Raw genomic sequence first — 15181 nt, 5'->3', positions numbered from 1 at the left:
CTCACCAGGCTACAGTCTGCACCACTTCCCCCCCGGGCCCTTCTCCATTCCTTTCCAGCACCCCTCCCCCACCCCTCCCCCATTTTCCCTCCAAACACCTCTCCAGCTGAGACCTATTAGATTCTCCTCATGCCCAGACCTGTTTTACTGGCATTTCTGGGTCTTAGGGAACACATGGGTGGGGTCTGGATTCACCCAGTGGTGGGGGGTTGCTGGCAGGGGTAGTAGGTTGGGGATGTCATCCAGTGGGGTGGTAGCACATTTAAAGCTGAGCTCATGAGCTTCAGGGTTGACTTTGGGCATGTCACAGTCTTTTCTTATCTTCCCCATTAGACTCAGAGCTCTTTGAGGACAGTAGGAGGCTGGTTGAAAAAAAAAAAAGGTATAAAATACTAAGCATTTGCTTAAAAATGAGGAAGATGTGTTGTTAATGATTTGAAATATTCTGCAAACTATATATTTTTTTAAAGAAAAGGTCAAACCACTGGGTATAGTACACCCCCCCCCCCGTGTGTGTGTGTGTGTGTGTGTGTGTGTAAGACTATGGAAACAGTGGTTGCCTCCCATGGGGTACTGAGATGCTGGGGGTGGAAGGACTTCACTTTTTCAATTACTGTATGTGAAACAAGTAGCCCAGGTGCCCAGACAATTCAGTTGTCTGCCTGTCACAACCCAGCTAGGACCACACTCACCTTGCCAGTGAGGACCGAGTCCTTCCCTGTCTGGCCACCATGGGGCAGCCTAGGACATGCCTTGGGTAGGCTAGGGAGCTGGGAAGGCAGCCAGGTTGCTGGGATCTGGGGAGAGCTCCAGTGCCCCTTGTACCCCGGGCTCCTGGGGCAGAAAGAGGCATAGTCCCCCCACCCAAGCCCCCAATGAACAAGACAGAAAGTGGGTCCTGAAGGTGGTGATGGAATTGTCCCCTGTCTTTATATCACTGAGCAGGCCCGAAGCCATCCTTTCCATGCCCATTCTAGGACTGCAAGATGAGGGTTGCTCACTGGACAGGGGCACAGATTCACTCAGCAGATGTCTAGGGTCCAGAGATTCCACAATAAGGGGACCTCCCATTTAAATCCTGCCTCCAAACACATTCAGAGGCCAGTCCTAGGCAACCACCCATCTACTTTCTGTCTCTATAGATTTGCCCACTTTAGGTGTTTCACATGGCTTCTTACCATGTTTTTGAGGTCCACTCACATTGTAGCACCTATCAGTACTTCATTTCCTTTCACTGTAGAACAATACACATTGAATGGACAGACTGCCTTTTGTTTAGCCAGCTGATGGGACATTTGGGTTGTTTCCATTTGGGGGCTATTACAAATAATGCTACTATGAACACTTGTGTACAAGTCTGTATGCACGCTCTTCATTTTTCTTGAGTGGAAACCTAGAAGTCAAATTGCTGGGTCTTATGTTGCTTCTATGTTTAACATTTTGAGGAACTGTCAGACTGCTTTCCAAAGCAGGTGCTCCATTTTACATTCCTACCAGCAGTGACTAGCGGTTCCAATTTCTCCACATCCTTGCTGACATTCGTAATTAACATTTTTATTATAACCTTTTTAATAGATGTGATGTGGTATCTCCTTGTGCTTTTGATTTGCATTTCCCTAATGACTAATTATGTTGCGTATTTTTCCATGCCCTTATTGGCCATTCAACCTGGGGGTACAGAGGGCCAACTTGATATTTATTTTTTAAAAATCTGTGTAAGTGGACCTGTGCAGTTCAAATATGTTATTCAATGGTCAACTGTATGATCTGCAAATATTGTCTCCCAGTGTTAACATTTTGTCATTTGAAGCAAAAACATTTTAAATTTTGCTAAAGCCCAACTTATCCTTATCACTTGTATTTTTGGTGTCGTATCTAAAATCATTGCCTAACCCCAAGGTCAGGATGGAGACGCATGGTTTCCTCTAAGAGTTTTAGTTTTCACTCTTATTTTTAGGACCATGGCTCATTTTGAGTTAACTTTTGTATATAGTGTGGGGTCGTGGTCCAAATGTGTTCTGCATGTGGATACCCACTTGCGCTAATACCATTTTGTTGAAAAGGCTTTTTCCCCATTAAACTATCTTGGCTCCTTTGTGGAAAATCAGTTGACCGTAAATGTTAGGGTTTAGTTCTGGCCTCTCAGTTCAATTCTATTCCATTGATTCTATGTTTTAATTAGGCCTCCCATTTTGAGCCTATAACAGAGCAGAAGCTAAGAGATCATTTACCTGAATTTCCACTCTGGACTTTTGGAGGAGCCAGGTGGGGGTGCTGCTCCCAGGGCCTATTCCAGGGCAGCTGGCCTGTTAGGGAGGACAGGGTTTGAGGCTGGGGTGGGGGAGTAGGCATATAAAATGAACAGGGTTTTCTTGCCCCTCCTAGAGCCACAGTTGTCACCCTGCTGCTCACATTCCTTTGCAGCCCCTGCTCTGGAGGCCCCGGGAGGGAGGAGTGGGGGGGGGGGAGGGCACTGGGACAGAATGTGGATGCCTTACATGGCAGTTAGGAGGGAGAAGCCACCCTCCTGCCCACCCAGTCTGCAGGCTCTTCCACCACCTGCCCACCTCAGCACCTGACATTCTCCAGGTGCCCTAAGAAACTGCACACTGAGCCCCACCTTACACCAAGGCCAAGGGCATCAGGGCTCAAAATAGCCAGGCTACTGAGCCCCTGAAGAGCACAGTTGGAAAAGAAGGAGGGGGCAGGCAGATGCCTATACGCCCCCCAAGCCCCTGCTGTTCGGGTGTGTAGTGTGTGAAGGGGAAACGAAGCCGGGCCACTAAGTACACCTCCCCTGCCCCCCCACCCCCGTGTAGCGTCTGCAAAGCTGCCCTGGCTCATAGGAGTGGAAGGCGCCTGTGAAACTTGAGATAAGGTGAGAATTTCACAAACTAACTGCCCGGTCAGGGCCAGTGCAGCTGTGGCCTTTGATCAGAGAAGCAGAAATGCTAGAGGAGGGAGGGGAGAGTGTGCGGCGCGGGGCTGTGGGCACAGACGGGCAGCCTCCCTCCGCAGGGTCAAACACACTTTATTCAGCACAGGGATGACTGAACAGAGGGGCCTTTTGCAGGGTTCCTGACACAGAACTCTGCCTCCAGCCCCACTGTAAACAGAACAAAGATCATCATGTAAACCACGGGGATCACGGGGGAGGGGGCTCCACACCAGGTCTGGGGCAGGTCACACTGGCCAGCACATGGCGAGGCTGGGGCGACAGGGGTGGGTGGGACACCTGGGGCCATCCCCGCCCTGAAGGGCCAAGCGAGCAGCTCAGAAGAAGCTCACTCAGGAAACCCCGGGTGGGAAGAGGGCGGGGGCCTGGACAATTCAGGGGGTTATCTCAGTCACTGAAAGCAACTGGATCAATTTAGCTGAAGCAGCCAGGGCTGCTGCGTCAACAACACATGCTTAAAAGGCCCTAAGACCCACAGCCGGTGTGGGAGTGAGAGGGGAGCCGGCCCCTCGGGGGTGCTCACCACCAGCTCCTAGGTAGGGCCGTGCAGGGCTCACAACCACAGGCCCAGCCACCCTGCCAGTCGCCTCCGGTCAGCAAACTGCAAATGGCAGTGGCCTTCCCTGCCCAGGACCTCACTCCCCCAACTTGGGCTCACTGTGGAAGCGGGAAGGGGCACTAGCGTGCAGAGCAAGGCTGGCCTGCCGGACAATCACCCTGGAGGACCGCAGTCCATCACTCAAGACTCATGACTTGGGGGTGGGGGATGGTCTCGGGGGTCTGCACCAGGAAGAGGATCAATTTAAACCCTCTGCCCAGGGGGCGTGCGTGCTGTGACAGGGCCCACACGTGGCCTGATAAGCAGCTCAATGGGACCTGTTTGGGGTCACTCCCAGCTGTGCTATTATGCAGGGTGCAAATGGAGGAGGGAAAGAAAGGGATTCTGGAAGGAAGGAGAGAGTAGGAGTATAGAGTTGAGGTTAGGAAGGTGGTGTGGGGTACCCTGGGACCCTTGGGGGTGACAAGGAGAAGCCATGCATGATGGCACAGTGGGGTCCAGCTGAATTCCTGATTAACAAGAGTTCCGAAGACCGGAGGTGGGAGGCAGAGGACAGCAACGCCATGCTCCTGGACCCGCTCCAGCTAACCCAGTGGTAGGGGGTTGGGGGCAGCCCCACCACAACCAGGAACTAGAATGGCAGGAGCAGAAGCTCAGAATCTGGTGAGGGTGGTGAAGGTGCTCCCTCCATGGGCTTTGGGCTTATAGGTAAATGTACACAGTCACCACCAGGGGACAGAGACGAGCTGTCTGTGGCTGGATGGAGAATGGAGGGTGGGGGTGGGGGGCGGGCAAGGCTGGTGGTGCCCAGTTGTGTGACAGCCAGAGCCCAGCTTCTCTAGAAAAACCACTACATTACAACACACAAAGCTGAGGTGGCAGAGGACCCAAGGGAGGGCGGGGTCTATCTAAATGACTCACAGGTGGCTGGGGTGGATGACACAATTGCCCCAAAATCCGGGGACCACGACCAACACGTAAGAGGAGCACAGCTAGTCACCAGGGAGCGAATGGGGGAGGGCAGTGGGCACACAGCCCCTTGAGGGGCTCACTCGTCAAACTTCCCTTCCCGAATGTGCTCGAAGGAGAAGGGTAGGAACTTGAAACCAGCCCCGCTGTAGAATTTATTCTGGAACTCGACCCTGGGGAAAGAGAAGAGGGAAGTCATCATCCCACAGAAACCTTTTGGGATTTCACAGCTGGGCCAGAACGAGGCCCGACCCCACGCTCCCCGAAGCCTTACTTCCCTAGACCAGTTGGGGAGAGGAGCCCGGTTGCCCCCCGCCCCTGCAGGCTGCTCCGCCTGCCCACTGAACCCAGCCCTGACTCTCACAGGCACACAGCCCTGCTTCTGAAGCCTGGGCCTGCCCTCAGCAGGAGCAGCGCAGCCAAGCACTGGCGCAGCCGTGGGTCCTGCTCTGCCCTGCCGAGAGCAAGCCACGTGCAGAAGTTCAGCTGGCTTGAGTTTCTAACAGCAAAGAGCCCCCCAAATGCCGCTGTCACCTGGCGGGGCTCATGGCAGAGCTCTGAGGGAAGCCCCAGAGCGGCTGCGAGCTCAGCTCCAGGAACCCCTCAAGCCCTAATGTTCTCTTGCTTGTTTGTTTTCTTGGGCGGAGGAAGGAGAAGGGATGTTTCTGCGTGAACACTGGAGGCTTCCGATTTAGGGGAGGAAATTCCCAGGAAAGGGGGTGAGTCAGGAGGGGAAGTCTCCTCAAAGCCATGGCAAAAATATGCTCCAATGACAAAAACATCTGAGATGGAATTCTTCTCTTGGGGACACAAAGGAAAAACAGAGCTTTTACTCCCTTCCCAGGCAGCCCGGTGGCCATGCCTGCCGCCCTCCCTGGGGCCCTCTCAAGCTCGAGGGGCAGGAAGGACAGGGCGCTCCTGCAGCACATCCAGGCTGCTTGGCTGTGCTTCCCCTGCAAACTCGCCCTGGATGGCTGCCCGGCAACCAAATCAGCACCAAATAAGGGCAGAAAAATGTATGATTCAGAGGCTAGAAAAGCCAAGGAGAGCTGCCCTGAGGAATAGTTTCCACTCAGGGCTGTGTGACCCTGGGCGCGCCAGAGCCCCCGCAAGAACCAGTGAGGCTGCGGCAGGCTGCAGGCCCTGCTACATCCAGGGCTTCACCCTCCCTCCATACCCGGAGGGAGAGATTAAAGTGTGGGGAGGGGCCTGGGGCTGGCACCCAGCTTGTGGTAGCAGGAGGACTGTCTGTGGGTGGCACTGGGAGGTCCTCAGAGGTCCCTTCGGCTGCAGAGCTCCCAGCTCTGCCCCTGGGAGGAAGAGGTGAACACTTTTCTGTGCGGCCACAGAAACAGGTGGCCTCCTCCCCAGCTCACATTCCAGGGGCTGGGCCAAGGCCTCCCAGCCTCCCAGCCTCTGGAGAATCCCCATTAGTGCTGGGGCCAAGCCCCCCAGGGAAAACGAGATCCAGGAGGGGGAGTTTCAAACTAGTCTGTCACAGGTTTCCAGGCAGGAGCTATTCCAAACCAGGGTCTGGATTCACCCGCATCCCAGCACTCCTAAGAGAAGTCCTGCTACTGGAGGGCCTCCTCTGGGGGAAGGCGGTGGGGAGGAGTCTAGGTTCTCGCTAGTTGCTCCTTGCTGTTAGGTCTGAATTCTTCATGTTGTGTAGGCTGTTTGCACATGGAAAGGGATTTCTGAACAACTGAAATAGATGGACTCCTCCCACTTCCATTCAACAATATGTAGCCTGATAGTGGGCAAGGCACCTCTGGGTCCATGAGGTACCGGAATTCTGACCTCCTGCCTGGCTAATCACACAAATTGGGGGAACGGAGAAGCATCAGGAATTTTCAGATGCCACCACCCTTCTCCTGCCATCCCTCTGTGTGACAGCGTGGCCACCACCAGGGACTCTTGGTCAGCCTGACCTCACCTTCCTTCTGGCTATGCTCACCCAACTTCCTGGCACAAAGCTGGAAAGCGATTTCCCTGTCGGTCTCCCCACCCTCTTCTCCCTTCAAACCAGGGAAATGTGTGCTTCCTGAGAAAGTACAAACATGAGGTTCTCTGTGTGCGGGTGCAGCGGGGCCCCACTGGCCACCCCGCAAGTTTTTCTTCATTAGGGGCTCTGCTCGGGGAACCTCCGGGCCACGCTCCAAGCCACTAAAACACACCCCAGAATCCCCACAGTTGTGAGGACAGCCCCAGGCAGTCAGGGGGGTTTCTCTGTCCCCCCTTCTAGTTCCAGCACTTGGCCAAGGCCACCCAATGACCCAGAGGCTAACTGGGAGCCCACAGAGGCCTCGCTCCTGCTGTGTAACAGGAAACCTGGTTTCCCTGAGTGGGTGTAGGGGGAAGGACTTCTGGGGCCTCTTCGCTTTCCTGGCAAGGGTGTGACTGGGGGGGAAGCAGTTTTAGAAAGATGATTCTAGGCCCAGCTGCTTCTCTGGTCCTTTCTGTCACTCTCTGAGCAGTACAGCACCTGAAACACACTTCTGATGGCTCAAGTGTCTGGACCATGATGTCCGCCTGGCACTACATTTCAGGAGTTCTTCCTTCTCCTGGGGCAGCCACTCAGCTGTGCTTGGTGTCTTGCTGTGGCACTACTGCGTTCCTTACAACAAACTGGCTCAGTTCTGTCCCTTTAGCCATCAGCCAACCTGAGTGTGCAGGTGTGCACATCTACACATACGTGGAATCTGCTGGATAAAAAGGTACGCTGTGAAGCAACAGTCTTTCTGCTAAGATTAGTTTGGCGTCCACAGTTATGAGACAGGCCTGTAAGCCAGGCCAAGTGGAACAGGGAAACAGACAGACAGCTGAACAAACTGGGAGGGCAATTTACAGCCAGATACAAAAAGTCACTTCCCTGGAGATAACATCTAGGCCTCAGTGCGTATTTCAGCTCCAGGCCCAGAAAAGCAGCAAAACCAGATGGGCAACACCAGAACCAAATGCAGTGACTAAAGACCCCCTGCCCTGTCACTGACCAATCAGTGGAGACCATGACCCTGAAAAGGCACACCTGGAGAACTAAGGAATATCCTACTGAAACCCTCCCCTGAGACCTCCTCTAAAATTCCCCACCTGCAAGAGAGAGATAAAAACCCTCATGACAAAGGACTCTGCATTCTTCCTTCCTCACCCTTCTCCTGTGCCCCCCGCCCCCCACCCATAGGCACACATCTCCTGGACTCAAAGGGACCCCATGAGACTTGTACCAGGGGAGCAATACAGCAGCACCTTGTCCCAGGCTCATTCCCTGAACCTGTCCCCAAAGCCCCCTTTTCTCTGACTTCCCAGTGAGCCAAGGCAGCCCAGCCTAGGCTCTCCTGTTGCTTCTTCAATGCTAAGCTTTTCCTTGTTTCACTGTCCCCAGCTTTCATAAACGTATCCTCATAGTTGCCTGGACTTGTGTTGTGAAATCTTTCCTACACGAAGTCAAAATCTTTCCTACACTACTGGCTGGCCCTGGGCAGACCCGCTCAGGGCCAGGCCCTCTGTCTGGTAACATTATAACTACCAATCATATCCCTGCTTTCCCGGTCTGAGGAAGAAAAGACAGCTAATTAGGGTGGCAGGAAAGCCCACCCATGTACATGGTCGGTGGGAGAAAAGAGAGGGACAGGTAACTCAGAAGGAGACAGAACTAGCAGGTTGGCACATAACCTGCTCACTGTTGTTTTCACACGTCACCCACCTCCTTCTGACCCTACATGGATCTCAGACCAGTGGTTTATATCTGTTACCAAATCACACATTTTTCTTCTTGTCCCCATGGAAGAGGCCCAGAACTTGTATAAGGGGGCAGCCTTTGAGTCAGATTTAGGAACCCCAAACTGAAAACCAGGGGTAAAGTGACAGGTACAAAGATGTCAGGCTGGACACCAGGAAAAACAGCCACAATGTCCTCGCTGCCATTTTCAGCAGGACCTCACAAGGGGGCCACAACTCCCAAGTGCGTCCCCATCCCCTGAGAAGAGCCGGGCGTCCCTGGAGCACATCCACATTTGTCCAGGAGGGGGCGCACTAGCACCGATGTCATTCCCTACTTGGGGGGGGAGCTCCAAACACGCCTTCCCTAAGATGGGATTCCACAAGTTCCTGCACAAAGGAGTTTTCACTGCTTTTTCTCTTCTACCCAATACTTCCACTACCAAAACCCCACCAGTGCAATGTGGTTGACGAGCCTATTCCTTGCAAACTACATCGGAGAGGCATTCAGATGGCATGATGTCTCCCTCTCTCTAAGCAGACTAAAAGCAGTTTCTCCACAATTACCACAGCCAGGTGCCCTCTTCACAGGGCGCCCCGCCTGTTAGCAGCGCAGCTGTGGCTGCACTTGCATAGCAGTTTACAACGTGCCAGGGCACTGTGAGCTCCCTTGGGACATGCAGTACTTCCTGTTTAACCATGGCAACCTTGTCACGTGGATGTTATCCTCTCTTGTCACACGAGAGACAGTGAGGTTCGGAGAGAGAGGGAAGTGCTTTCCTCTGGGTCAGCCAGCCAGCGTGGGCAGAGCTGGAACTGAAAGCCAGGGAGGCCTGATTCTGAAGCCAGCTCTCTAGTCACATGTTATTTTCCTGGTTTCATTTATGAGGACGAGGGAAGACACTGTCACTGGAAGACCACACAGGTGAGCCTGGGGAAGAAGTCATCCTATGGCAACTGAACATGACCTCGCCAACCACCTAAGCTCACTCTGGAGATTAGGCCTGAGCCCAGGCGACCTTCCTCCTGTCATGGTGGGCCCGGCGCAACGCCCTAGCAGGTCTGGGCCAGCACCTTGATTGCCCCCGCCCCCACCAGGGTGGGGTGATAACTGTTCCCTCAAACCCAGGGCTCAGGAGACAGAGGAGTGACCAGGAAAGGAAGGAAGCCAAGAGCGCAAGAAAAAGTGAGTCATCGAAGGCTGGCCTCGCAGTGGGTCCCTCAGGCCCAGTGGCTGAGGAAGTGGCTGGGGAGAGAGCACGCTGATAAGCTAGGAGCAGGGGAGCGCCCGCGGTCTGGTCATGCGGGGCCGAACCTCCTGGCTCAACAGTAAACAACAGCTGGGTCGGGAGGAGGGAGGCAGGGAGGAAAGCGGGACAGAAAGCAATGCGAGCTGAGCCGCAGGACGGCAGCTTTTGAGGGACAGCTCCAGCTCCCTTACGTGCCTCACTTCCCTCCTCTGTAATTTAGAACAACAAACTGGAATCTTTGAGGAGGCTCAGCTATAATGAAGCCAGGAGAAAAATCAAGATAAGGGAGGTGGGAAGAGAAGAGATCTCTCAGGTTCAGATTCTGGGTTTCCTTCAGGTTTGGATCAGTGATGCAAAGTGACATTCCAACCCCTCTTCTGACTCTGAGGCTGGTAAAACCACAGATCGTGTCAGCTAGCGGTTCCTAAGTTTGGGTCAGTGAGTTTGTGAACCCCTAGCCTGGTAAAACTGTGTGTGCACACATTGGAGGGTGTTCCTCTGGAGAGAGGGTCCAGAGCTTCCAGAACCACTGGGGTTCGAGACCCAAAAAGGGAGAATCACAACATAAATGAGGAAATGGAGACTTGGAAGAGGTAGGGTAACCAGATACACAATTTAGCGTAAGTATGCCCCGTGCGCACGGGGAAAATATTTAAAGTACAAGAAAAAAACTATTCATTGTTGATCTGAGATTCAAATTTAACTGGGTGTCCTGTAATTTTATTTGCTGAATCTGGAGACCCGACTCAGGTCATGGAGTAACAGCCCAGCCTAGACTCTAGCTCTCCCACTCCCTAGGCTGAGCTCTCAAGCCATGCAGGGCCCTGAAGAGCCACACACTACATTGTAGAGAGCAAACGAACCCCAGACCTGCCCTCCTGAAGCTGCTTCAGTGGACTGAGAACGCACACTGAAAGCGGGCATCCCCCGCACACATGGGGCTGCCAGGGGTCCCACTCAGAGAGGCTGGCACAGTGACAGAAACAAGGGGACAAAGCTGGGGTACACTGTGCTCTAGCACTTTCCTGGGCTTAGAATCAATTCCAGAGTTGCTTTCATTGCTCTGAAGACAGGAGAAAGTTCTATGCCAGAGCAAGAAAAACCCCAACAAACAAAAAATGAAACCTCAGCAGATCTCCAGAGCTATTGTCAAGAGTAGGCTCTGACAACACCCACGAGGGCTCTCCCTGGAGGCTGTGAAAAGTGAGCCGTACTTGTCTGCGGGCATTTCCTGAAGCTCATGTCTGAGATAGGTCCTTGGGCGCAATGATGTGAAAGCAGACACTTCCTAGTGTCTCTGCATTCTGTACAGGAGCAAAGCTGCCCTCAGTGCAGCCCAGGACACATCCCCGCCTCAGCCCCCGCCGCCTCTCCTCTCACCAGTGCAGCCGCAGTGCGTGTAGGAAGGCCGAGAGGCCCTCCATGATCAGGAGGATGGCCACGGTCAGGGTGGCAAAGGCAGCGAAGATGAAGAACAGCGCCAGACTTCCTGCCAAGCTCTGCACTCTCAGGCCAATGTGGATCACCATGGTCCAAAGCACCTCAGACAGCTCTGGGGGCCGGGAGAGAGACAGGACAGTCGGTTCATTGTGGAAGAAGCGCTGTGGGCCTTGCATTTTGCTCTGCCACCCCTCACCTGGAGTGTTCCTTGCATTCGGGCTTCCCATGACCTTAGTGGGACCACTGTGCATCGCTAACCTGGCAAAAGTGCTGATTCTCCCATCTGGACATCATTCTGTCTGGACTTAGGAGTCTGAATAATCCTAGAACCTTTATATAATTTCCACTCTTTAAGTCCCCCACCTCAGAGAGTGCCCAGAGGGGGAAAACGATAGGCTTGCACCTGAGAGAACTACACTCACGTGCATGGGCGAGGCTGAGCGCCCAGAGCCGCAGGTAGGAAGCGGTGTTGGAGATGCAGCCCAGGCAGTACTCGATAGTGTGGATGGCCTGGTGGACCATGGTGTCTCCAAAGTCAAACTGCGGTGGGAAGAAACCAGACAGAACATATAAGGCTGGGAGGGGAACGTGAGGACATCTGGGCTGTGGCAAGTGGCACTTTGGGCTCCATGGGCCAGGAGCTCCCCGTGTTGAACTCCGGTGGTGATTTCAGCTATGCCATCTCCAGAAATCCTGCCTGGCTTAGCCCTCCACTGGGACACTCCCCTTCCCCTCAATACACCACATTTGAGTGAACTACGTCTTCATGAGAGTCTTCTCATTTGTTTTTTTTCTCCCTGCTAGGCTGTGCGCTTCAGTGGAGTGTATGCATTAGTTGACAGCGCTCAGAGGAAACAACTCTCTGGACTCTGTGGACCCACTCTAGCTGACTCCCACCTGACTTCCACCTGACGGTGCTGAGAGGGAAGGGCTTGCTCACTGTGAATGAGCCAGGAGAGCAGGAAGGGATGCTCTCCCAGCTGTTAGGCCCCAAATCTCTACAGCCACTTCACTCAATTACTTTTACAAACTGTTGGGAGCAAGATAACCAACCATCTTTTTCTTTCCTTTCGTGTGTGTGTGTGTGTGTATGAGAAAGGGAGACTTCTGTAAAGATGACATGGAAATTTTAGCAGAAGTTTTACTAATTCCTACTTGGACAGTTAACTGAGACTGGACAGAATATCTACCGGATTCTTTCTGTTTTCCTCACACTCCCTTTCTCCCAGTTTCCCTTTCAACATCAAAATTGTTTCCAGAATCAAGGGGTAGGGCTGGAGCAAGCTTCTGGAGTTCACATTTAGGACTGCTCCATGCACAGCTAGGGAACCATCCAGATGCTCTAGAAGCACCAAGGGCATTTGGTGGCCTCTCGCTCTCCCAGATGGAGAAACCTACAGCCACTATAGAATAGGAGGTTGTTCCATTCCGGGGGCCGCTCCCCACAGCCCAGACCAGAACCCCAGGAGCAGAGGGCAGCTGCCCACTGGGCCTCCCCAGCCTGCCCTGCCCTGCCCTCAGGTCAGAGTCTATTTTTCATTACAGTTTCTTTCAAGACTCACATGACTCCACACCCGAAATCCTAATACCAGAACTGCCTTGGGAAATCACCGGAGGGCAGGACTGGAGAAGGGGCTGGGTCGGGAGAGGGCTACCAGCCGTGGCCCCGTGGGTGTGGCCAGTGGGCAGAGGGACCAGCTCCACACACGGTCTTTGCACAGCTGCCTCACCTCCCTCACCTCGGACTCTACACCCAAAGCACCCCAGGGCTATTCTTTCAGAACAAGCTTGTCAAGCTGCCTCGTTACCCTGAAAACTAGGGTAATCCTGGCTACCTCAACCCTAACAATGCTTGTAAGAGTTCCTTCCCACCACTGCTAGCTGTCGCCCCCAAGCCCACACTCAGAGGAAGGAGAGGCCCCCAGCTTCAAGGAGCACAGGTCCTGACTCCCAAGGGTTTTACAAAAGCAGCGACTGCCGGGCTCCCGTGGACCCAGCCACTTTGGCACTGTCATCCTGCCTCCAGTTTTTCCCATTAAAAAAAGGATGTAGGAAGTTGTCCTACTGGGGAGTACCCTGACTTTCTCCTGTCCTTCCGTTTTAACTTCCTGCTCTGTAACCTTAGGCAAGTTCTCTATGTGAGGGGGGAAGGGAAGGGGGCGAGTGTTCAGGGAGTCTGTCCCTCAGATCCCCTGATGTGTCAGCCGTGACTGACTGTGCATCGCTGCGGACACACAGTTGCCGTTCTCCACCCTCTTCCTCACCTGCTGGGCCCTGGCTTCTCCCTCCCCGCTCCACAAACGGGCCCTTCTTGCAGGCTCATCCTTCTGTGTCCTGACGGAGCCCCTGCGGAGTCTGCCACTGTCACCTTTTCTTCCTCCCTCTGGAGACACTCACCTCCCCTACGTTTTCCTCCTGCTTCTCTGGAGGTTCCTTCTGCCCCCATCTTGGTTCTTCCTTAAGTGTGGGATTCCCAGCCTCAGCCCTGACCTCTTTCCTAGAGCACTGCCACTCACGGCTTCAAGGCCACCCCAGGAGGGACTCCCATGTTGCCCGTTTCCGACTAGCTGTGCTTCGCGTCCTCCTGGCGCACCACAGGCATCCAACCCAAAGCCACCCAGACCCAACTAATGAACTGCTGTCCTGACACCACAAAGACCTACTTCTAGTCCATGTCCCATGTCCAACAGCGTCACTACTCACCCCTCAGGAATCCAAGCCTGGCAATGACCTTATTGCCGATGCTCGTTAAGGCACTGGGACCTGTGGCTTTTACTTCCTCAGTCTCCTACCGGTCCCTTCCTTTCCAGCTCCCCTGCAAATGTGTTGCTTCACTCCAGGCCTCACGATTCTTTCCTGACTCCTGGCAGACTAGCTGGTCCCCAAGCCTCCAGACTCAGACTGTGCGCCCTCACCGCTAGGGCACTTCAGCAATGCACATTTACTGTGTCACTTCCAGCTTCACCTGATGCTCCTTGTTGCCCAAACAATCTATGGCTCGTTTCTGCCAACCTCTAGCCTCACCTCTCACCAGTCCCCCAAATCTTGACTCCGAGCTTCAGCCAAGCTGAATACTTGCTTATCCCTCCACCCTGATGGGCCTGCAGGCCTCTGTGTCTTTATAACTATTTATACTAACGGTCCTGCATTCCCTCCTCCCTGCACAGAGACGCCTGTTCAATCAGGAGCAATCACTTCCATAGGGAATCCTTTCCTGATCTCCTCTCCCCGCCCGGACTCCAGTGCTTTCCAGGTGCCCTCTGTCTGTGTTCCCACAGCATCCCAGGTACACTTTGATCACAGCACCTGTCATCCAGACGGTCTCCTCAATTTGTTTGGGAGTTCCCTGAAGGCAAGGGCTAGGTTTTTCTTCTTTCAGTTTCTGCCGCATTAAACAGCGTGCTTGATATATGGAGGGAGAATGAATGGATGGACGGGCTGGATGAACGCACCTGGTGAGATGATGCCACAGAGAGAGGCCACTGACCCTTGCTGCAAGGTCGCAGCCTGCACAGGTTTCCCAATCAACTGACCTGGCCCTGGTTTGCAACCGTACTGAGTGCCCCTCACCCCCCGCCCGGGGAGAAGGGCTGCTGCTTCCTTTGGGCTGGGGCAACGACCTACATGGGGCAGACGGGTTTTCACAGGCAAGCAAAATGGGGAAGTTCCAGAAGAAGGCTGGACTCGAAAAAACAATCTGTTTTGTTTGAAATCTTTAGATAACTGTGACAGCTATCCAAGTCTGGCTGTAGAGAACTAGACTGTGTGTGTGCCTGATAAAGTGCTGTGCCTACTTAGGAAGCTAGGAGAAACTGAACCCCTGAGGGAGCTAGGGGGCAGTCGGAGGCTAGGACAGCCGAATTATAGACCATCTTGTTTGGATGTCCAACCCCCAGGGACGTGGCTATAAATAAGGACTGGCACCGACGATGACATCTGGGTGCCCCATCAGTAGACATTTAGGAAGAGCAGTATTGTCGGAGGCGATGTTACTGGGAGAGGGCTGGGCTCCTCACTAGCGTGGAGCGCACTCTCCCAGCCCTCCTTCGCAGCTCAGCCAGAGGCTGTGCACAGCTGGGCGGCCCAGAGGCACACAGAGCTCCTGGTGCCAGCACAGCGGCCCCGGGCACGGTCTGTTTTTACACAAACAGCCAAGGTTTTCCCATTTCCATCCCGCTGCCCCCTGACAGAGGACCAGGAGAATCAGGAAAGGGAAGGGTTCATGGGTCTAAGTATTTGAGAGGGAAGTGTGGGGGGAAGATGCAAACAGTGCAGCATGGCCTTTTAAAA

General features: G+C 53.8%; 1 protein-coding gene across 4 annotated transcripts in view; it reads right to left on the bottom strand.

The window, feature by feature from the left end:
• Positions 1-3015: 3015 nt before the first annotated feature.
• Positions 3016-15181, bottom strand: part of ATP6V0A1 (ATPase H+ transporting V0 subunit a1) — a 49334-nt gene continuing 37168 nt past the window's right edge. For all 4 annotated transcript variants that reach the window (XM_090290570.1, XM_090290571.1, XM_090290572.1 and 1 more), the window contains 3 exons: positions 11314-11431; positions 10832-11003; positions 3016-4657 (listed from right to left, as the gene is read on the bottom strand). In XM_090290570.1, coding sequence (XP_090146696.1) covers positions 4564-4657; positions 10832-11003; positions 11314-11431 — 384 coding nt within the window. In that variant the 3' untranslated portion in view covers positions 3016-4563. The remainder of the gene's footprint in view (positions 4658-10831; positions 11004-11313; positions 11432-15181) is intronic.

This window comes from Furipterus horrens, unplaced genomic scaffold (genome assembly GCF_987537825.1).
Source record: "Furipterus horrens unplaced genomic scaffold, mFurHor1.1.pri manual_scaffold_11, whole genome shotgun sequence".
Lineage (NCBI taxonomy): Eukaryota > Metazoa > Chordata > Mammalia > Chiroptera > Furipteridae > Furipterus > Furipterus horrens.
The sequence above is the reverse complement of the archived record's forward strand: the minus strand, read 5'-3'. Positions and strand labels throughout refer to the sequence as shown.